The sequence below is a fragment of the Phocoena sinus genome, chromosome 21, assembly GCF_008692025.1.
Source record: "Phocoena sinus isolate mPhoSin1 chromosome 21, mPhoSin1.pri, whole genome shotgun sequence".
NCBI classification, from domain to species: domain Eukaryota; kingdom Metazoa; phylum Chordata; class Mammalia; order Artiodactyla; family Phocoenidae; genus Phocoena; species Phocoena sinus.
Window position 1 is genome coordinate 30,121,497 of NC_045783.1, and position 20,506 is coordinate 30,142,002.

General features: G+C 41.2%; 1 protein-coding gene across 8 annotated transcripts in view; it reads right to left on the bottom strand.

The window, feature by feature from the left end:
• Nucleotides 1-20,506, bottom strand: part of NSD3 (nuclear receptor binding SET domain protein 3) — a 114,742-nt gene that overhangs the window by 5,969 nt on the left and 88,267 nt on the right. For 5 of the 8 annotated variants that reach the window (XM_032618272.1, XM_032618270.1, XM_032618274.1 and 2 more), the window contains 8 exons: nt 17,730-17,886; nt 12,146-12,348; nt 11,331-11,443; nt 10,477-10,746; nt 4,480-4,596; nt 2,704-2,845; nt 1,088-1,194; nt 337-541 (listed from right to left, as the gene is read on the bottom strand). In XM_032618272.1, coding sequence (XP_032474163.1) covers nt 337-541; nt 1,088-1,194; nt 2,704-2,845; nt 4,480-4,596; nt 10,477-10,746; nt 11,331-11,443; nt 12,146-12,348; nt 17,730-17,886 — 1,314 coding nt within the window. Of the gene's footprint in view, nt 1-336; nt 542-1,087; nt 1,195-2,703; nt 2,846-4,479; nt 4,597-10,476; nt 10,747-11,330; nt 11,444-12,145; nt 12,349-17,729; nt 17,887-20,506 lie in introns of those variants that run through there. The other 3 variants (XM_032618273.1, XM_032618275.1, XR_004347844.1) reach the window with 3 other exon arrangements.

Consider the following 20,506-nt stretch of genomic DNA (forward strand, 5'->3'; position numbering starts at 1 on the left):
GGGCTGAATGCAGTTGACTACGACTCCAAACCTCAGCCAACAGAGGTCTGGGTGCACCTGTCGGTGTGGCTGCGAGCTACTGCCCCAAACTCAGCTAGGAGCCAACTACCACCTGTGGTAATGGACCGTAAGACACCAGTCCTTGCCGGCCCACGGGCGTCCCCCACTTGCACTGAGACAGATGTTTCACTAGCAAAACCTTTGCTTGCTACTGTTCCTTGCTCTTTCCAACGCTTCCTATCCCACGGCTCCACACGGGGGACTGGACCGCCCGTATTCTGAGTCGGGCATGGTGGGCAGAGATGGAGTCGGGCGGGGCCTGCAGGCTGGGCTCACCGTAGGGCGGCTGGGGCAGGTTGAGGCAGAGCAGGTGGTAGGCTTTGGGGCAATCCTTCCTGTCGCACATGACCAGCTCGCCGCTGTCCCCGCACTGGAAGCAGTGATCTTCATGCAGCTGCTTCGGCTCTGTTTTGATTTTTCGTCTCTTCTGCTTCAGCTTAGCGTTTTTTGCCTTTTCTTCAGTTGTGGACGCACATGCCGACTGGCAGGAGAGAGGGGGTCACGGTTTTAACGATCACAGTGCGTGAAGCTTTACGTAAAAGGGAGATCCTACAACCTCACGTTCATTTAAATTCACCTGTTGTTCGGTTACCTAAAACACCAGGAGGGCTTACCCTGTCACGGAACTGTAGTAAAAATAATTCATTTTTCATTGATTTTTTGAATAGGTGCTTTTTTTTTTTTTAAATTGCAAAGACAACTGAGATAGCATACACAAACCATAAAGTTCACCAATTTAAAGTGTATAATTCTGATACACTAAAGTGTATTAGGATAGTGTGAATTTTTTTTTGAAAAAGATCTTGCTAAGTTCAAATTCAGTCAGAAACACAGACATTTTCAGAACCTAACAGTTCTCACTGAGATACGCTCTAGTGGGAGGTCGGAGTCTAAACTCTGGGTAAACGCAACTGCTGGCCTGCAAATTCAACCAGGTCCCCCTGGCCAGCACCTCCTGAGACAGCCCCAAACAAGCTTCTTCAGCAGCCCCTTCCCAGCCCCAGGGGCGCCCCCTGCAGCCACTGACCTTTGGCCGCACGCCGAGGAAACCACTGCAGTTCTCTGCCCCGCAGTGGCACTCCGTCCTGCCATTGCCCAGACAGTCCAGGTTGTAATTAAATGTTAGCTCCATCCCTAGAACACAAGAGAGAGAAGTATTCAGACTCAAGTCCTGGGGGGAGAGAAATGCTGTCAAAGACACACCCTCACAACGAAAAAAGAGACGTAATTCTGACATGAAGACCCTTCCATCCTCCGTGTTCCACACTGAAGACGGTGATGGGAAAAAGGAAAAAAACAACGAAAAAATCCCAGAAAACTAGAGGAAAACATCCGATCCACCAATGATTAAAACAAAAATAAATATTCTACAGAGACCATCATATTCTTTTCACTGAAGTGGTCAAAGACCATGTGACAGAGATTAAGAATCTGAAATCTGTGCTCAAGAAAAATGGGTTCTAGCTTAGCTCTCTTTTCTAAGACTAATTTACACTAGTTTCTAAAGAAACAAGATGACCGTGGAATTGTCACAGCCATACCACTTCCAGTAATTAATGCCTCACATTATGATCAGAAAAGACTTCAAAATGCACATTTACTACATACACCAAAGACCCAGGGACTCAAACTAGGAGGTCTAAGCTTGCTTTCTTTCGTCTTCTTTTTTTTTTTTTTAATTTGGCCACACCATGCAGCAAATAGCAAATTCAATGTACAGTCAGTCCCCTGCTTTTTACACATAACAGATTCCTAAAAACGTGTGCCAGAGTTAAACAAGGGACTTCCTGTTATGAAGTGGTTTCTTTCTCAGAAATTAAAAAAATTATATTAAGTACTGAATTAAACCCTGTCTTTTTGCCGTTGCCTTTAAGGACAGATTTCTAGCATTTTAAAGGTCTTTTTGTTTTGTTTTTTTGGCCACACCACTTGGCTGAAGGATCTTAGCTCCCCAACCAGGGACCGAACCTGGGCCCCCGCAGTGAAAGCACTGAGTCCTAACCACTGGACTGCCAGGGAATTCCCAGTTCAAGCTTTCTTTAACTGGACCTCAGCAATCCACAGCGAGTGCTAGAAACACAGTTTACATCACTTTTAGCTACAGCATTTCTCTTCCCACCCATTTTTCTACAGACTTAGCGAACGAGAAATTAAGTCTTGCTGTTATTGATGCTGGATGGGTAAGGAAAAATGAAAGCAGTAACTCTGCTTTGAGAAGCGTTTTATGTCTAATTTGAAACAGACTGATTTTTCAAACTAAAATACAAAACAAAACAACCTCCCACAAACAAACGAAGAGACCAGTTGATGGTAACAACTGGTTAATATTTTCTTTAATGTTAAAGAAAAAAAAAGGAAACAAAAGCTTAAACATTTGGTTACATTATACAGACAGCAATAATTTGGAGAACTAATTCAGCGGGATCATAGACACAGAATTCTGTGATACCCTCTCTTACTACGCTCCCTTTTGCAGGATACAGATGTTTACTTCCTACGGGCAGGTAACAATTCTAAATATAGCTCTTTATCTTATTTGAATAAATACTTGAGTGTCAAAACTTGTCTTGACACTTGAGTGTCAGAATGTCCTGCCCTCAAAGACATACTTGCTTTCCGGGGAGGGGACAGAGTCCCTTTTACCTGCAGGAATGTCACAAAGAGCAAAAAGGCCAACTCGAACATCTCCATTCACCGTCCACTTTTGTGTTTCACAGTTTGGATTACAACTGTGGTTCATAAAGCGAGAATAATTTCCCTTCGGGCCAGCGTCAATGATACGGTCCTTCAGAAAGAAAAGAAAGGAAAAGTTCCTTTGACATGAAACTGAGCACAAGCGTGTCTGAGAAACATCCAACTCAGGCGAGAGCCACGAGGCAGCACTGTCGGCCGCCAGCCGAGGTCTGACGACCGACAGCTCCGAAAATGTGCTCGCGGCACAACTGACTGAGTTCTCTACTTTACATGATGACCAAGTCAAAAGCAAGTAAGATAAAGTGGAGTTTAGTTTCTTTTAAAGTTTGTTTCTAGAAACAAACACACCACAGAATAATGCGACTGAGATCAGCTGGCTGTGGGCTTAGCGACAGGTATTTTCTGAGTAGACCGCTCTCAGCTCGGATGCCACTTGTGACGGGAACTATGGTGCTTTGCTGTCAGCCCTCCTTTCCTGCTCTAAGCAAGAAGCAAAGCTTGTAGGGGGGTAGACGGATGAGAGCTTAGGCCATAAAGAGGGAGGCAGGAAAAACAAGAAACTTCTCTGAATGAAGACTTGGAGATCTGACTGATGGAAGGGCTAGAGTTTGGGATATAATCTTCAGAGTCTATTTTTACTTACACAAAAGTTCAAAATACCATAAAAAGCTCAACATTTTGGCTCCCTGAATTTAAACTCTGATAGTCTGGGAAAGCTCTAGAAGACGGAGCCTCCCAAGTGGTGTCCAGGTGGCTGCAGGGGTCACCGGCAGCGAGGCTAGGATTTAAGGGGCCAATGAGCAGTCACAAATAAATGGCATTTTATGTATATAAAGTGTATGTTCAGGAAGGTGGTAAAACTTTCAAACAGTGACGTATCAGTTAAAATAGTACTTCTTTTCAATGACTTCTGGTTCTTGTAAGGCTGTTCTGACTCAGTTTTAGAGACAGCCTGGAACACAGGAAACGTGGGTACGAGTCTTGGCTCATCATTAAACTGTAACAAGATATCCAACAAATCACTTATGGCTGGATCTCAGTCTCTCGTCCTCTGTAAATCAGAGGACCGTTTGTTTTTTTTTTAATCTTTTATTGAAGTATAGTTATTGGTGTACAATATAAGTTACAGATGTACAATACAGTGAGTCACAATTTTTAAAGGTTATACTCCAGAGGACTGTTGGGAGAAATTAAATGAGATAGTTGTGCTGTGATGTGCATCAAACAGCACTCACAGTTACATGTATTAAACCAGAAGTTTTACTGTCGTTTTTCTTTTGACAGCATTCATTTTTCCTAACTCATAAAAAAAGTTTAAATATATAGAACAATTTACAGTTAGGATTTTTGCTAGAGCAGAACTTTACTGGTGGTTTATAACTTAGAATTACAGAGCTAATTCTCTCCCTTGGGGATAAAGAAACTGAGGGCCAGGTCTTTCAGTGACTAAGAGCTGGGACTCAAATCCAGATGTGTCAACCCTGTTCCTGGTCATCTTCTCACTCACAGCGCGTCTCACATGACCTGTGCAAGGCGCCAGTAATCGTTCACTTTTGTACTCTGGTATAATGAGCATATTATAGTGGGACACACCCTGGCTACTGCAAACCATTATAATTTGCTTGAGAAAAACCAAATGAGAGGAAGGAAACTGAGTTTAACCTAAGACCACCAATTTAAACCAAAAAATCCTTTTTTCTTACCAAAAAAAAAAAGCAATTTTACCTTGGTAACAGTTAACATATAAAAATTAGTTACACTGTTCTCGTGGGCTCGCTTGATTCGCAATCTGCATTCTTCCTCATCAATTAATTCGCCAACATATTCATTTACAAATTCACCCTGCAGAGGAGCACGCAATACATCAATGTACAGTCAGTGTGTCCTATTAGAAAGCATTCCTTAACACCACATGTATAATCCGAGAATTAACCAAAAACATTCCTGGAAATACAACTGCAGCACAAAACAAAGCCAGAAAATTGACATTGGTACGATCTACAGGCCTTATTCACATTTCACCGATTTCACAGGCGCTCATTTGTGTGTGTTACGTGTGCATGTGTGTGGTTCTATGGGATTCTGCCAGGTGTAGAGTCAGGTAACCACCACCACAAGCAAGATACAGAACTGTCCCATCAGCACAGATGCCCTGTGCTTCTCCTTCATAACCACATCCATCCTCCCTCCCTAGTTTGTTCTCCAACTCTATAGTTCTTCTAAACATTTATTTTCTTGAAGTATAGTTGATTTACAATGTTGTGTTAATTTCTGCCGTACAGCAAAGTGATTCAGTTATACATATATTCTTTTTTATATCCTTTTCCGTTATGGTTTATCACAGGATATTGGATATAGTTCCCTGTGCGAAAAACAGTAGGACCTTGTCCAACTCTATAGTTTCGTCATTTTGAGAGTGTCCTATAAATGGAATCACAGTATGTAACCTTTAGAGATTGGATTTTTAAAGAAAAACTGAGCCTAATTCCCTTGAGATCCATCTAAGTTGTATGTATTAACAGTTCATTCTTCTGTCACCGGTGAGTGCTGTGCCACAGCAAGGACGCACCACAGTTTGTGCGACCGGTCACCGGCTGGAGAACATGTGAGTGGTCTCCAAGTTTTGGCTATTACAGATAAAGCCGCTGTGAGCATTCTGATAAAGTTTTTGTGCAGACAGAGGCTTTCCTTTCTCTGGGACACATGCTGGGTCATATGGTGAGCACATGCTTGCTGAACTGTCTTCCGCAGTGGCTGTACCACAGTGCACTCATACCCTCCCCTCCCCAGGTATGAGAGGTGCAGTTTCCCCACCTCCTCACTCGCACCCTCCCCTCCCCAGGTATGAGAGGTGCAGTTTCCCCACCTCCTCACTCGCACCCTCCCCTCCCCAGGTATGAGAGGTGCAGTTTCCCCACCTCCTCACTTGCACCCTCCCCTCCCCAGGTATGAGAGGTGCAGTTTCCCCACCTCCTCACCAACATGTGGTAGAGTCCCTATCTCTCACTGTGCTGTTCTAACAGGTGTGTAGCGATAAGCTCCTTTTTAAATAAGTGTAAACACGGTACATTCAACCTTTCATGTTTACAAGTGCATAAGCATTAACCCTTTGACCTCAAAAGCGTGGCTGATTCAGTCTAGGACAACAGCATTAGCTACAGGATTTACTGGTGTTACCAATACATTTTTAAGGTAAAGAAATGTCTTAGGCAGTAAATTAAAATGTATTTTGCCTACTGCTTCACCAGACTTGTGTTCCTCCCCCGGCCCCCGACACAAATTCTCACTAGCCGTTCTCATAGCTCTTAGTATCACAGAACTGAGAGTACCAGTCATCTCAAGAGTGCTATATTATATTTTCTGATTTTGATGAATCATTAAGAGCATAAGCCAATGTCCTTTCTCTACTGATAAAAAGACAAGATTGTGATTTCTGTACAAGAGAAGGGCGCCTGTGGGTCAGCCTTCCCCTGGGTGGCCGGCCGGCCATGGGTGAGATGGGGGAGGGGCCCCGTCTGCTTCAGGCGGCCACATGCTTGTTTCAGCTGGGCCTGGTCACCACAAGAGTGCACCTCAGGCTTCTCGCCCCCATTTTAACTGACAGTACAAGCTCTGACAGAGAGTTAGAAAAGAACTGCGCTTCATCTCTAACTGCAACACCACGACAGGACCGCTCTGCACATTCAGGTACCACGCACTGTCGGCCCGGAGTGGCTTTTCCTACACCCGGTTTGGACTTGGACCCCGGCTGCTGAAAACATTCTGCACCTTTGTATGGTATCACCACCCTCACCAGGTAGAAGATTTCATTGCCATCTTGGCTGCACTGCCACCTAGTGTTACTTTATTCTATGGCAAGTTTCCTTTAATGAAAACCTACAGAGCAGAATTTAAACCAAATCAGCTCCGCTTCATGTTTTTTTTACAAATTGGGATTCAAGTTAAGGTTTCATTTGAAGAAAGGGTTCTGTGGCTTTAAAGGCCTGAAAACCATTTATTATAGTTTATATTTACTACTCTATGAAAATTGGTGAATACAGAAAGGTGAAAGTGCTGATATCAAACATGAGGCGTGGAAGTCTCGTAAACTCGATACCATTGTGAATAAATGTCTCTAGCTATTCTGTTAAAGAAATATTTTAGGCATCCAAAAAGTGACCAATCTTTAGCCTCAAAGAGTTGCTCACTGGACTTAAAACCATTAACTGTGAATTCAATTATGGATAAAAATAACAAAATAAAGAACTTTTAGGGGATTCCCTGGTGGTCCTGCGGTTAGGACTCCACACTTTCACTGCCGAGGGCCCAGGTTCAACCCCTCGTTGGGGAACTAAGATACAGCAAGCCGCGCAGTGTGGCCAAATAAACAAAAAAAAAACTTCTAAAATGCTAGAAATCTGTCCTTAAAGGCAATGGCAAAAAGGCAGGGTTTAATTCGGTACTTAATGTAATTTTTTTAATTTCTAAGAAAGAAACCACATCATAACAGGAAGTCCCTTGTTTAACTCTGGCACACGTTTTTAGGAATTGTTATGTGTGAAAAGAAGGGGACTGACTGTGTACATTCAATTTGCTAGTTGGTTTCTGTCCCCTAAGTATCCCCGAACCTTCTCCATGTTGCTACGAAGTCTTTATGATCATGCTGTTCAGTGACTGTATATTTCTAGCTATTTTGTAAAACACCGATTGTCTTAACATTAGCAATTCCTCAAGTGCTGAAGTGCAGAATAATCCTGATTGTACTTTCTTTTCTCTTAATTATATCATTAATTTAGGAACTTAGAATATGGTTTAGAATAAGTGTTATTAAATAAATGTTATTCAAAGATGTTAACATGGTATTAAACTGGATAGATTTCAGGAAGGCTCCCCAAACTCCCCTGAAATCATAAGCAAAAATTTGCAAGTGATATGCAGGGCATTAAAGTAATATCAAAACATGTGCATTATAGAATGCCATTCTAAACGCAGATGGCCTTTGACCAAGCGACCCAATCCACAAACCCAACGCATTGGCAAATCCTGTTGGCTCTACCTTTAAAATGTCAGAAATCCAACCACTTCCTTCCTACTCAACTACAACCCTAGTTAGTCCAGGCCACCAGCATCTCTCTCCGGGACTGTAATGGTCTCCTTTTTATTGCTCTCTCCATGATCATAAATTCCCCACAGTACAGCCCAAGTTATTCTTCTGAAGCCCAGACTCTTAAGGTGGCCCCAGTGACCCCTGCCTGCTGGTGCCCACGCCGTTGTGTAATCCCCTCCCCTGGAGACAGCAGGACCTGTGACTTGCTTCTAAGCAACAGAATGTGGCCCAAGTGACAGGATGTGATTACGTGAGTTTGTTACATGAGGGCTTCAGCATCCATCCTGCTGGAGCGTCTCTTTCCCTCGCTGGCTGTAAGGAAGCAAACAGCCATGCTGGAGAACCCCATCTGGCAGGGAACTGCAGGAGCCTCTAGAAGCCAAGAGCAGCAAGACAACAATAACCACAAACCCAAACCCAAACCACCTGATGCTCTCAGACCTAGCGCCGTGAAGACAGAACTGCGCCAGCATCCGTGCAAGCTGGGAAGCCGGATCCTTCCCTAGTTGAGGCACAAGAATGAGAATCCAGCCAGGTCAGTGCCCTGACCGCAACCTCGTGAGCCCCTACGTAGAGGACCCAGCTACGCACTGACCTACAGGATCTGTGGGATAGCACGCTGTGTGTTACGCTGTAAGTTGCCAAGTCTGTGGTTATCCTGTTAAGCAGCAACAGAAAACCAACACGTCGAGGCAGACGGACGCCCTCCCTACTAAACTCCGCCAGAAGTCCCTGTCCCGAGGCCGACGAGGCCCCGCAAGACCTGGTCCTGCTGCCCCTCTACCTTGCCACCCGCCCACCTCCCCGGCCCTCCTCTGCTCCCGCTCCAGCTCCCTGCTGTCCCGGCGCAGGAGGGCCTTCACTCCGGCCTGCTCCTCCACGTGCCTGCACGCCCTCCTCGCTCACACGTTCGGGTCAGACCTTCCTGAACCCAGTCCCTGTCACCCCTACCCTCTTTGACAGCTTTATTTTTCTTGGTGGCATTTGGTGGTAAGTGGCGTCACATGTCTATCATCTGTCCCTGGTGGACTCACAAAGGTGTCCTGCTCACTGCTGTCTTCCAAGTGCCTAGAACAGCACCAGGCACAGGGAAGCCGCTGAACAAACACGTGCTGAATGAATGAGTTTCACCCAAGCAATCTGACCTACAGAAATAGACGACAGATGATCAACAGAATGAAAAAATGTGTGTGTGTGTACACACACACTCACACACACACACACGCACACACACACACACACACGCGCGCGCACACACACACACACACATATATTTATTGGAAAACAGGCTATGTAAATGATGGTATATTTTACTATGGAATACAATGAGACTATGAAAAACAATGAGGTGAAATCTGTATTACGACCATAAAAATAATTTTCTGATACATTAGGTGGGAAAAAAGAATAATATGTATGATTATATTGATGTTTAAAAAACCCTACAAATACAGAATATATGAATATGTATTTGTATATGTGTTTATGTGTAGAATTGCATAGAAAAAGTTCTAAAAGGCTACATACCAACCTATGGACCAACCTATGGAGACCAGGAATTGAGGGTGAAGGAGGAATTTCATGCTTTATTATCTTTTTTTGTATTGTTTGATTTTCTTTACTACATTATATGGTATTTCTTCATTACAAAGGTGATTTTTTAAAAGGCAGAAAAATGCCAAGAATAATTTTAAATTCCCACTAGGCCCGTCTTGTCTCACTAAACACGGCTCCAAGTTCTGTATGTTGGCAGGTGGGGGGAAGGGTGGAGGTGGGGACTTGTTTTAAAACAGACTGTTCAGGCCTGTCACCAATGTTTCAGGTGGCACTGTTTTAACAAGGAACCCGGAAGAGTCTCAGGATATCTAAAGGTTGAGAGCCACTGTTTGAATAGCAGGATTTACTGGTGATTTTCAATTTTCTTTGAGCTATTTGCAGTAAAATATCTTCTACAATGGGCATGTATTTCTCATGTTAAACAAAGAGACTGCTTTGAAAAATTGCTTCAAAGTATAAGAATGAAGATAATTTATAAGTATCAAAGATCTCAACTTTTTCCAGTTGCTTCTGTATATATGATCTAGTTTGAGACTAGCAACAACTCTTAAACACGTAGGGTAGGAATTATGTCCATTTTAGAGATGAAGAAACTGGGTCTCAGCGAGGTTAAGTGACTTGACCAGGGCTTCATGGCTAATGAACTATGATGTTGGAGCAAAGTCCTGGAGTTGCTAGTTTCTGTCTCAGTACGCCCTTAACTTTACTCTTTTTCCTTTACAAATTTTAAATCTAGTTTGCTTAACAAGTAAAAATTATTTCAAATAGAATTACCAGTGTCCCTTCTCCTTTTTATGACCGATCATAGGAAATCCAAAGGTTATGTGTATTTTATTTTTTTTAATTAAAAAGAATTTTTTAACATCTTTATTGGAGTATAATTGCTTTACAATGGTGTGTTATGTGTATTTTATTACTACCTCTTTTTACTGCTCCCTCTTTGCTCAAGAAGTGCCAAACTCTCAGCTTCGGAAGTTTCAAAATTTTGGAATAAATACCCATGTATTTAATCCTTATTGAAGCATTTCTAAGAGGCATAGGTCCTGGTCTGTTCCGCCACTGCCCCCATCCCACACTACCTTCTTGATGCTCCTTTTGGTCCTGAGGCCCCAGCCTCTCCGCTCTGTCTTGATGATTTCTGCGTCCGGGTAGAGCCTCTTGGTGAAGCACTGGTTCTGGCAGCGCTCCCCTGCCGGGCACACCTGCGGGTGACACTCATACTGCAGCATTCTGTTCAGGCACTCGGACTCCAAGCCACACGGGTTCTCGTCAGCCGGCTTGCAGTTACAGCGGGGAATCTCTGACAGGTCTGCAACCTGGATCTGTACCTTTCCTATCACTTTGTTAGCCTGAACAACAAAATCACAAATGGGAGGGAGGAATTTCAACAGGACACAGGAAACACCCAGGCCCTCTTGGCTCTGCTACTGCCCTGTGGTGTGACCCTGAGAAAGGCTCTTTATCTTGATCATAATTTCCCCATGAATAAGCTAAGATTAATAGCTGTCTCTCCTTAGTTGACAAAAATATCAAAACCTGATGTGAGTTCTCACTTATTTATCCTGTGTATTTCTCCTTCTACCAGTTGATGACAATTTCAAAACTGAAAACCACTGTGGGCTGTCTGGAAGAAAGGGGCTAAATCCCTATATTTTTATTTGGTCACACGGCAAACTGCTGGATCAAGAACAGGGTTTCCCATCAAACGTATTTGCTCCTCGGTGTGAGGGGCTCATCAGAGCCCCCATCATCCCAGGGCAGCAACCCCGGCTCCCGGCTGATACTCCAGCAGAAGCTCTCAGGTTGTTCTGCAGAAGACTGGGTGGTAATTAGCAGAAGTTTTTATAAGACAACAAGGGCCTCTAACTACTAAGAGAGCAATGCATTTCATCTCGTCTGTCAAAGAGCAATGTTTTCACGGGTAAAGACTCACTTTGATGTGTTTGTAAGGAGGGGGTTTTCTTGAGTTTTTTTCAATCTCTAGTGCTTCTTTACTTTCTCTTTGCGCTTTCAATTCCTGGAAACGTTTTGCAGCTTCTTCCAACGCTGCCAATAAGACCAAACAAAGTATATAAATACCAAAAACCACATAAACAAAAACATTAAGAGATTAGTTCTACCCTGCCTTCCCAACGCACTGAATCTGGCCGGAGGGTTTCTTTTTAAAATTATATTCTGGAAATAACCATTTACCACGAGGACAGGGTAACACTGAAATAGGATATAACTCCTTTACGGCTGAACACTGTGCCCTGTGCAGGCTGTGGCTTTGGAGGAGAGGTCCCACTTCAATGATCAGAGGTTTCCACGTGAACCAGAGAGCAGCTCTTTCCCTCGTACCAGATTTAAATTCACTTTACTCTTAACCAGAAAGCTAAACTTCCTGGCAACTTGTTGCAAAAGCAGCTGTAAGGCTCTTCCTGGGAAGCATTTAGTCTTACTATCTTACAAAGGAGCTTCACTTGATTAAGAAGGCTATGTATTTCCAGAATAATCTCTATGTTTGTAGTAAGGTCACTGAGGGAACTCCTTTCACGTACACAGCACAGTCTACTACACTGAATGTATTTTTCCAGCTGACTGGATTGTGATGTGGTTCTCATGTAATTGGAAACTTATGGAGGCCGGATCATAACACCTGGTGAAAACTCTCTAACACCAGAAACACGTCTTATGCAAGTTAGGAGGTGTGGAAAGATCAACGAAGGGGTGTTAGTTCTGAGCCACTGTGAACGTTGTCCAACGTACCTTTTTTGAAGGTCTTGTTAATACTAGTCTGTCCCTCAGCAAAGCTTTTGTCTCCTTCGACGTAAGGGAACACTCTGCCCTGGTGTACCCAGTAGTAGTCGTGAGAACCGAAGAAGAACACGGGGAAGTCCCCCAGGTCATGCTTGAGGCCCTGGATGTTGAGTGGCACAGACCGGGGGTTGCAGATCTCCGCCGGCCACCACCTGAAAGCAGGAGGATGAAATCGCACTACGCTTTACGTGGCTGGTGGGAGCCAAAAAAACAAAGGTTGTGTACTTTGCAATTTTCATTCAGAATCTAAGGACACAAAATACCTCGCTTATCTTTAATCCTGCCCAAATCACACGTCATTTAACAACACAATGAATGAATTAATGAATGAAACAGTGAACACAGACTAAACAAACTAGGCCCTAAACACCCAATCTAGTTTCTTCCTTAAAAAATTAATATTTGATATTTATAAAAGAATGTATATCATGAAAAGAAAGCATAATAATAAAGTAACAATGAAACCACTATACAACTTAAGAATCAGAATTTACCAATAATATTCCAAACCAGATTTCAGCCCTAGAAAAGTCATGTTTTTCTCCAAATGTGACATTCTTAATACCAAGTCTGTCTTTATTCCTAGTAATCAAGGGCATCATTTGAGAATAAACTGATGCTACAGTAAAGAATGCCCACTCCCATTCAAACTGGTGTTTTCTGACTCTCTAATCAACCAGGATAAATACTTTTTGGTCAAATGTACTAGGTTTATATCAGTGTATATTTCAGAATCTAATTCATCTTAGATCATAATAAATGGGAGATTTGGGACAGGACTGAAAACATAACTGCTTCATGCGACGATGACTGTGTCCACAGCAATCACTGAGGGAACCACCTGTGAGGCTCACTGGACAGTTTCCCACAATTGGGCAAGTCAGGAATTGTAGTATATAAGATCATCGATACCAAGAGTAGATATATACAAACTTAAATTTCTTTCAGTCTCTCATTTATAGATGCCTAATAAAATTGTTTATTTACTGAACAATGACATTATTGAGAAGATAAATGATGGCACGGTCGCATTCCCAGATTTATAGTGCGACCATGAACACGCTTCACCTAAAAGCACTCCGTGTCCATCTAAGAGTTAATTAAAAACGTGGGTAGAAGTCTGTGCTCAAATTGTTAAAACAAAACAACACTCTTTTGTGTAATCAGTATTTAGCTCCCCCTCAAAGCAGGCTGGGCGGTGGTCGTATTTCCGGATCGCGTCAAGGCGTGCCGGGAGCACGCAATAAGTGCAAGCACTGGCTCGGGTAGACAGAGGCGCGCTTTCTGCCAGCCTTGTTCCAGGCACACACCTCCCCCAGGAAGCTTCACATCAGAATAACTAGCTATTGAAAAGAAACAGTTTCGTGGGGCCCAGAAAGGCCTGATTGGAAAAAATACATTAAGAATTAGTTCATGGATGTGAGTCTTTGCAAAATGAACAAGGAGAATATGCGCTGCATGTGAAATCTCAGTGAACTGTGGGTGGGGGCACTGCTTTGGGCTTCTTTAAAATGTAATGTGACAGCACAGGGGCATCAGCTCGGTGCTTTGTGACCACCTAGAGGGGTGGGATGGGGAGGGCGGGAGGGGGACGCAAGAGGGAGGGGATATGGGGGTATAGGTATACGTATAGCTGATTCACTTTATTATACAGCAGAAACTAACACACTATTGTAAAGCAACTGTACTCCAATAAAGATGTTAAAAAAATGTAATGTGATTAAAATTTAAGTATTAAAATTAAGTCAAATCTATTTTCGTATTCGTAAGTTTTTTATAAAAGGAAATATGTAATGTACGGCACAGTGACTACAGTCACTGCTAAGAGACTATATTTGAAAGCTGCTAAGAGAGCAAATTTTTAAAGTTCTCATCGGAGTTCAGGCTTTTCCGGCACTAGCTGTCCTGAACTCCTAGCTTGGCTCCCTGTCATAAACACTGCACCTTCCTTCACCACACACAAAAAAAGTTCTCATCACAAGAAAAAAAAATGTGTAACTATATATGGTGACGGATGTTAACTAGACTCATTGTGATCGTTTGGCAATATAGACAAATGTCGAGTCATCGTGTTGTATACCTGAAACTAATATAATGTCAATTATATTTCAAAAAAAGGCAAAAAAACTTTTAAAAAGGAAATATTCTGAAGTGTGTTTGAAGATCTAAACGCTCCTTACACTGTTTTAGATATTTCTTATCCAGAAATGTCTTATCTATTATTTGTCAAAACTGCACCCCTCCCCTCCTGGAAGGATATATATTTTTAATTATAAAAGCAATGTGTGTTGGTCAGAATCGCCATCACTAAGAAGTCTACACATAACAAATGCTGGAAAGGGTGTGGAGAAAAGGGCACCCTCCTACACTGTTGGTGGGAGTGTAAGTTGGTGCAGCCACTATGGAGAACAGCAGGGAGGTTCCTCAGAAAACTAAAAATAGAGTTACCATGTGATCCAGCAATCCCACTGCTGGGCATATGCCTGGACAAAACTATAATTCAAAAAGATACATGCACCCCTATGTTCACAGCAGCACTATTCACAATAGCCAAGACGTGGAAACAACCTAAACGTCCATCGACAGATGAATGGATAAAGAAGAGGTGGTACCTATATACCATGGAATACTACTCAGCCATGAAAAAGAATGAAAAACGCCATTTGCAGCACCATGGATGCATCTAGAAATTATCATACTAAGTGAAGAAAGTCAGAAAGAGAAAGACCATATGATATCACTTATATGTGGAATCTGAAATATGACACAAATGAACCTATCTACAAAACAGCAACAGACTCACGGACATAGAGAACAGACTTGTGGTTGTCAAGGGGGCTGGAGGGGAGGGAGAGGGATGCACTGGGAGTTTGGGATTAGCAGATGCAAACTATTATACATAGGATGAATAAACAACAAGGTCCTATTGTACAGCACAGGGAACTATATCCAATCTCCTGGGATAAACCATAATGGAAAAGAATATAAAAAACAAATGTATATATGTGTATCACTGAGTCAGTTTGCTGTAACAGCAGAAATTAGCACAACACAACACTGTAAATCAACTACACTTCAATAAAAAAAAAAAGAATATATCTTTAAAATCATTAAATGTAACTTTATGGAAAAAGAAGCAATGTGTGTTTCTTTTAAAAATTAAAACAGTGCAGAAATGTATAACAGAAAAACTGAAAATGGCTCCCCCTTATAATCTCATGCCTCAGACTATTAACATTCGATGTTTTTTTCCAGGTAATAATAAAAACATATTATATCTAGATCTACAGTTTTTAAAAGTTGTATAAACACATGGAGAGATAATGCATAGACTGTTTAACATAATTCCCAGAATTAACTATATATTGTGGCTACCCTCCCATGTTACAATACGCACCTGCACTACCCTTCTTTTGGCTTCCGGGTATTCTACAATATGGATACACTACAATTTATCTGACAAACACCCTGCTGACTGAACATTTGGATTATTCAAATTTTTGCAATTAGAAATAATACTGCAATGAACACCCCCAAAAGTACATTTCTGCCCATTTGTCCAATTCTTTTCCTTAGATAAATTCCCTGAAGGGGAACTACTGGGTCAAAGGGATGCACAGTTACAAGTCTGATACGTGATGCCTTACTTGTACAGGAGCACTTGTCTCCCCATGCCCTCCCGAGCTGCAAAATTATTCCTCTTAAACCTTTGCAAGTCTGTTAACTGAAAAATTAACTCTTTGTTTTTAATGTACATTGATTTTTAGTGAGGCTGAGCATTTTTTACATGTCTATTTTCTATTCTTTTGCAAACTGGTTCTTTCTCTTCTTTGCTCCTTTTTCTTTTTTTTTTTTTTTTTTGTGGTACGTGGGCCTCTCACTGTCGTGGCCTCTCCCGTTGCGGAGCACAGGCTCCGGACGTGCAGGCTCAGCAGCCATGGCTCATGGGCCCAGACGCTCCGCGGCATGTGGGATCTTCCTGGACCAGGGCACAAACCCGTGTCCCCTGCATCGGCAGGCGGACTCTCAATCACTGCGCCACCAGGGAAGCCCAGCTCCTTTTTCTAGGGAAGGTATTTTTCTTTCCTTACTGAGAGTAAAAGAGTTCCCCTGGTTTGATATTTGCCTTTTAAAACTTTGTATCTTTTGCCATAAAGTATAAAATTATTTATGTATTCAAACTGTCCATTTTTTAAAAAGAACTTGGAGGTTTCCCTGACATATGTTAAAAAAAAATAGCTGGGGGGTGGAGCTTCTCAATGCCCCTTATCTCAGCTAAAAATTAAGTTTTTAAGGTTAAATAGGTAAGCAAGCAGTGTATTTAAAACAGAGAAAATGACACAGCCCTTGTTAAAAAAAATTACAGTATGTTTGAAATTCTACAGAAACATATTATACTTAGGATTCTAATTGAAAAGCAGAACTCTACTGTGTGTGTGTGTGTTTGTTTTTTAAACCAAGGATGGACTTACACTGACACATCATAATCACCTAGTTTACCTTCGAATTCACTCTTGGTGTTGTACATTTTATGGGTTTAGACAAATGCATAGTGGCATTTATTCATCATTATAATATTATACAGAGCATTTTCATTGCCTTCAAAGTCCTCTGTGTGTTCTCTTGAATAGTATCTATTTTCTTAGTAAAATTATAAACATATGCCTTAAAATGTAAAATGCAGAGTTTAAAAAAACATCATTATTCCCGTTCACTTAAAGGCTTGTTAAAAACAGGCTTCTTAAAAGGAGGAAGGGGCTTCCCTGGTGGCGCAGTGGTTGAGAGTCCGCCTGCCGATGCAGGGGACACGGGTTCGTGCCCCGTTCCGGGAAGATCCCACATGCCGCGGAGAGGCTGGGCCCGTGAGCCATGGCCGCTGAGCCTGCGCGTCCGGAGCCTGTGCTCCGCACCGGGAGAGGCCACAACAGTGAGAGGCCCGCGTACCGCAAAAAAAAAAAAAAAAAAAAAAAAAAAAGGAGGAAGATTTATTAAAATATTGGCAATCACACATACTTCTTGCTTCATTCCCTTAAGATCTAAAGGCTCCTAATGAAATAATCTCTCTCTTTAAATTCTAAAAAGCTCTCTCTTTGCACACAATTTAGAGCTTCTAGCTAGAGCTATAATGGACTAGATTTAGGGGTAAAAAGAGCTATTTTGGCCAGGATATAAACTCTTAACTTTATTAGAAATCAGAAATTAATATAAATCTAATTAGAGTGCAAAAAAAAAATCTTCCCCACTCTCCACATGAAACCTTTTATTTTAAAATCTATTAGTACCATAGTTCATTAGGAAAAAGTAACTTTCAGAACTTAAAAACAAAAGTCAACCAACTAATAAAAAATATCCGTCAACCACTAACCTTCCCAGTCTTCTAAAAACCCAGACTCAAAATACGTTTCTTCTCTTTCTTTTCCTAAGGTGCAGCGCCGTGCTGCTTTTCCTACCTATCTCCTAGCCACCTGGTGTACAGGTTATGAACCACTGAACAGTAACTGAATACTTCCTCTTTGTCCTTGGAAAAACTTGCCTGTAATTTCCCAATTTGACCCAAACAATCTGCTTGTAATGTAGTTTCTTGCCAGCTTTACAGTCATTGCAATTCCAGCAGCCTTCTGGCATCTCTATGCTCAGGCACTCCGGGTGGAAGGAAGCCGGGCACGACTCACAGCAGAGCAATCTTCCACCTTGAAACAAACAAACAGTCTTAATAACTGAGAAAAGAGGAAAGAGAGAGAGAGACAAGAGAGAAAGTTATCTTTTACCTGCATTAAATTTGATTCAGATTGAGGGAAATTAACAAAGGGATTGAGTTATATTTTAGTGATGGATTAAAATACAAAGCAATGAACAGATTTAGCTGAAGTAGCCCTTTCCAGGGAGGGCTTCAGTGGCCAGAAACTCAAAGCCTTTGAGTAGTAGGAAAAACATTACTCTTTATCCCTCTAAAATGTGGGCTATTGAAGTACCAGTTTAGCAGGCAGCTAAGACTATTAACATATGACAAATAGAGCATAAAATCTTTAGACTGAGTAGATTTGAGAACAGATTTTCAGAGAAATATGTAGCAACTCTCTTTTTCTCCTTGAGAGCTAAGAAAGCAAGCAATGGTCATCTTTGTATTTTAATCCAGTGGCACAGTTAACTACATCCCTTTATAACAACATTAGCAAGAATGAAAACAGCCAATAGGTTGACCAGTACTTTTTTCTTCCCATGTAAGAATACAAAAAAGGAAAAGAATCTTGAATTGGTGATTACCTTATCATTACCTTTTCAGTGAAGACAAAGTCAAACAGGCTATAAAGCAGTGGTTTGCAACTTTTTCATCACCAAGGATCCCCTTTCCCTTTCTCATGGATCCATATGTTTTCAAATATTTTACCAAACAAAAAAACCACCAAAACCAAAAAACATTTGAAAAGTAACTATTTTCTTCTGCTTTAATTAACCAAAGAAATATATAACAGCCAATCAGAGCTTCTGATCCCAATAACAAAACTGGTATTATCACATTAAATTGCTAAAAGCGTAGCCAAATATAAAGAAACTCACACCACTGTATTTTACACAAATGTCTGATTCTGTTAGACTTTCTGAACTGTTAAATATAGTTCAGAATTTTGTTTGTAATATTTCCTGATGTCATATTGAGAACCACTGCTTTATAGCATAAAGTAAGTAAGCATCAGTGTAGAATCAAGTACCACACACAAGGAGATACCTCCAAGTACCCTAGCAAAATCCTCTCCTTTTAAATACACAAAACGATCTCTGGATCAAGACCAAAGCAGGTGCGGCAAACAAAACAATATTATTTTTAAATCCAAAAAATTAAAGAGATTTCGGGGAGAAATCTCTTTATTGTTGTATTTTCTCTTTATTGTTGTATTTCAACAAGTGACAGAAAAGAATGTTAACCACTGAAGATGAAATGCAATAAAGACATTTACTGAAAAAAAAAAAAAATCTTTCTATTGGAAAACGAAGTCTACAACCCATGAGTGTACTGAGATTTAAAGTCTCATAAGCAAAAGGTTAAGAGCCCTCTATACAACTTTATCAAGTCACATGCTCCAACCTTTTGAGGGTTTGCTATCAATTTTCCAGAAAATCTCGTCTTCCTGTAGACTTTCAAACTTCTAACTGATTAACATAAAAACAAAAAGAAAATCCATATACAATCAGTGATGAATTAAATTACTATATTTCCTCTGCTTAAAAGCTTTTACTTCAATCATTGGGATTTTCCCCTTTGTCTGCAGATCTCAATATGGATTAATTGTTCCAATTCTCCAACCTAGAGATTAGCTGCCTGAGTGCTCTTAGCCTAGGTAGGGAATTCTTCTGTAAGTTTAAAGTAAAATGAGATAATTCATTTTTCCATCAGAAAGAAATGACCGATAGGAAGAGCGGTCTTTGCAAATACCTTTAGAGGACAAGTGATTATTAGGGTTGGTGTGGAAAGGTCAGTCTGGCCATTTTTTAACATTATGGAACAGTCCTAAATTTTAAGTCTTATTTCAGAGGAAATACAGACCCTGAATCATCAGTGAAAATCATCACGATTTTTTGACAAAAATACACAAGGGAAATAGAAAAATAAAAATATGAACAATCCACCTTGGTGCTATGCAAGAAAACTGCTTTAGGATGCGAGAGAAGAAAGATATGGTTCAAGCTAAGCAAACAGAGGGCTCAAAATAATTTCAATTCATGTCAAGGTCAATACCGAGTACTGAAAAGAAAGTAAACGACAATTGAATTAGTCTAATTTTATAAAGGCGCCAGCAGGAAAATAAGGCATTTCCTAAAATGCCTCAGGTAGTCTAATTTTATTGCACTATGGAATTAGTCAGACCCATGTCCATCTTTGTTTTGGAAACAGTTGGTATCACCAGTAAGATGCCATACTGTGACTTCAATGGAAAACAGACAAGAGAGTCAACAAAAGTCTCTCCAACCTCCCTCTTCATGGGTTCTAATCAACTTGCTTAGTTATACTTTCTTTTAGTCATGGGTTGCCACTTCAGATGTCTGACAAACAGCAAACATACGTCATCAGCAGGCAACACAAAGCATGAAAAAAAAAAAAAAAGAATTAAATTTTCTTTAAAGATTCTGAGCCTGGCCTCAGATCATAATGGCAATGTATACAGGAAAAGGCTTTCACCTTCCAAGTTATTTATTTTACCCTCTGGGATAACTCCCCAAATAATACATTATTGTTCAACCACTTTTTTCCCTTTTATTACATGTAGGCTATATAAAGCAAAACACAAGATTTTTCTTCCATAGATTAAATTA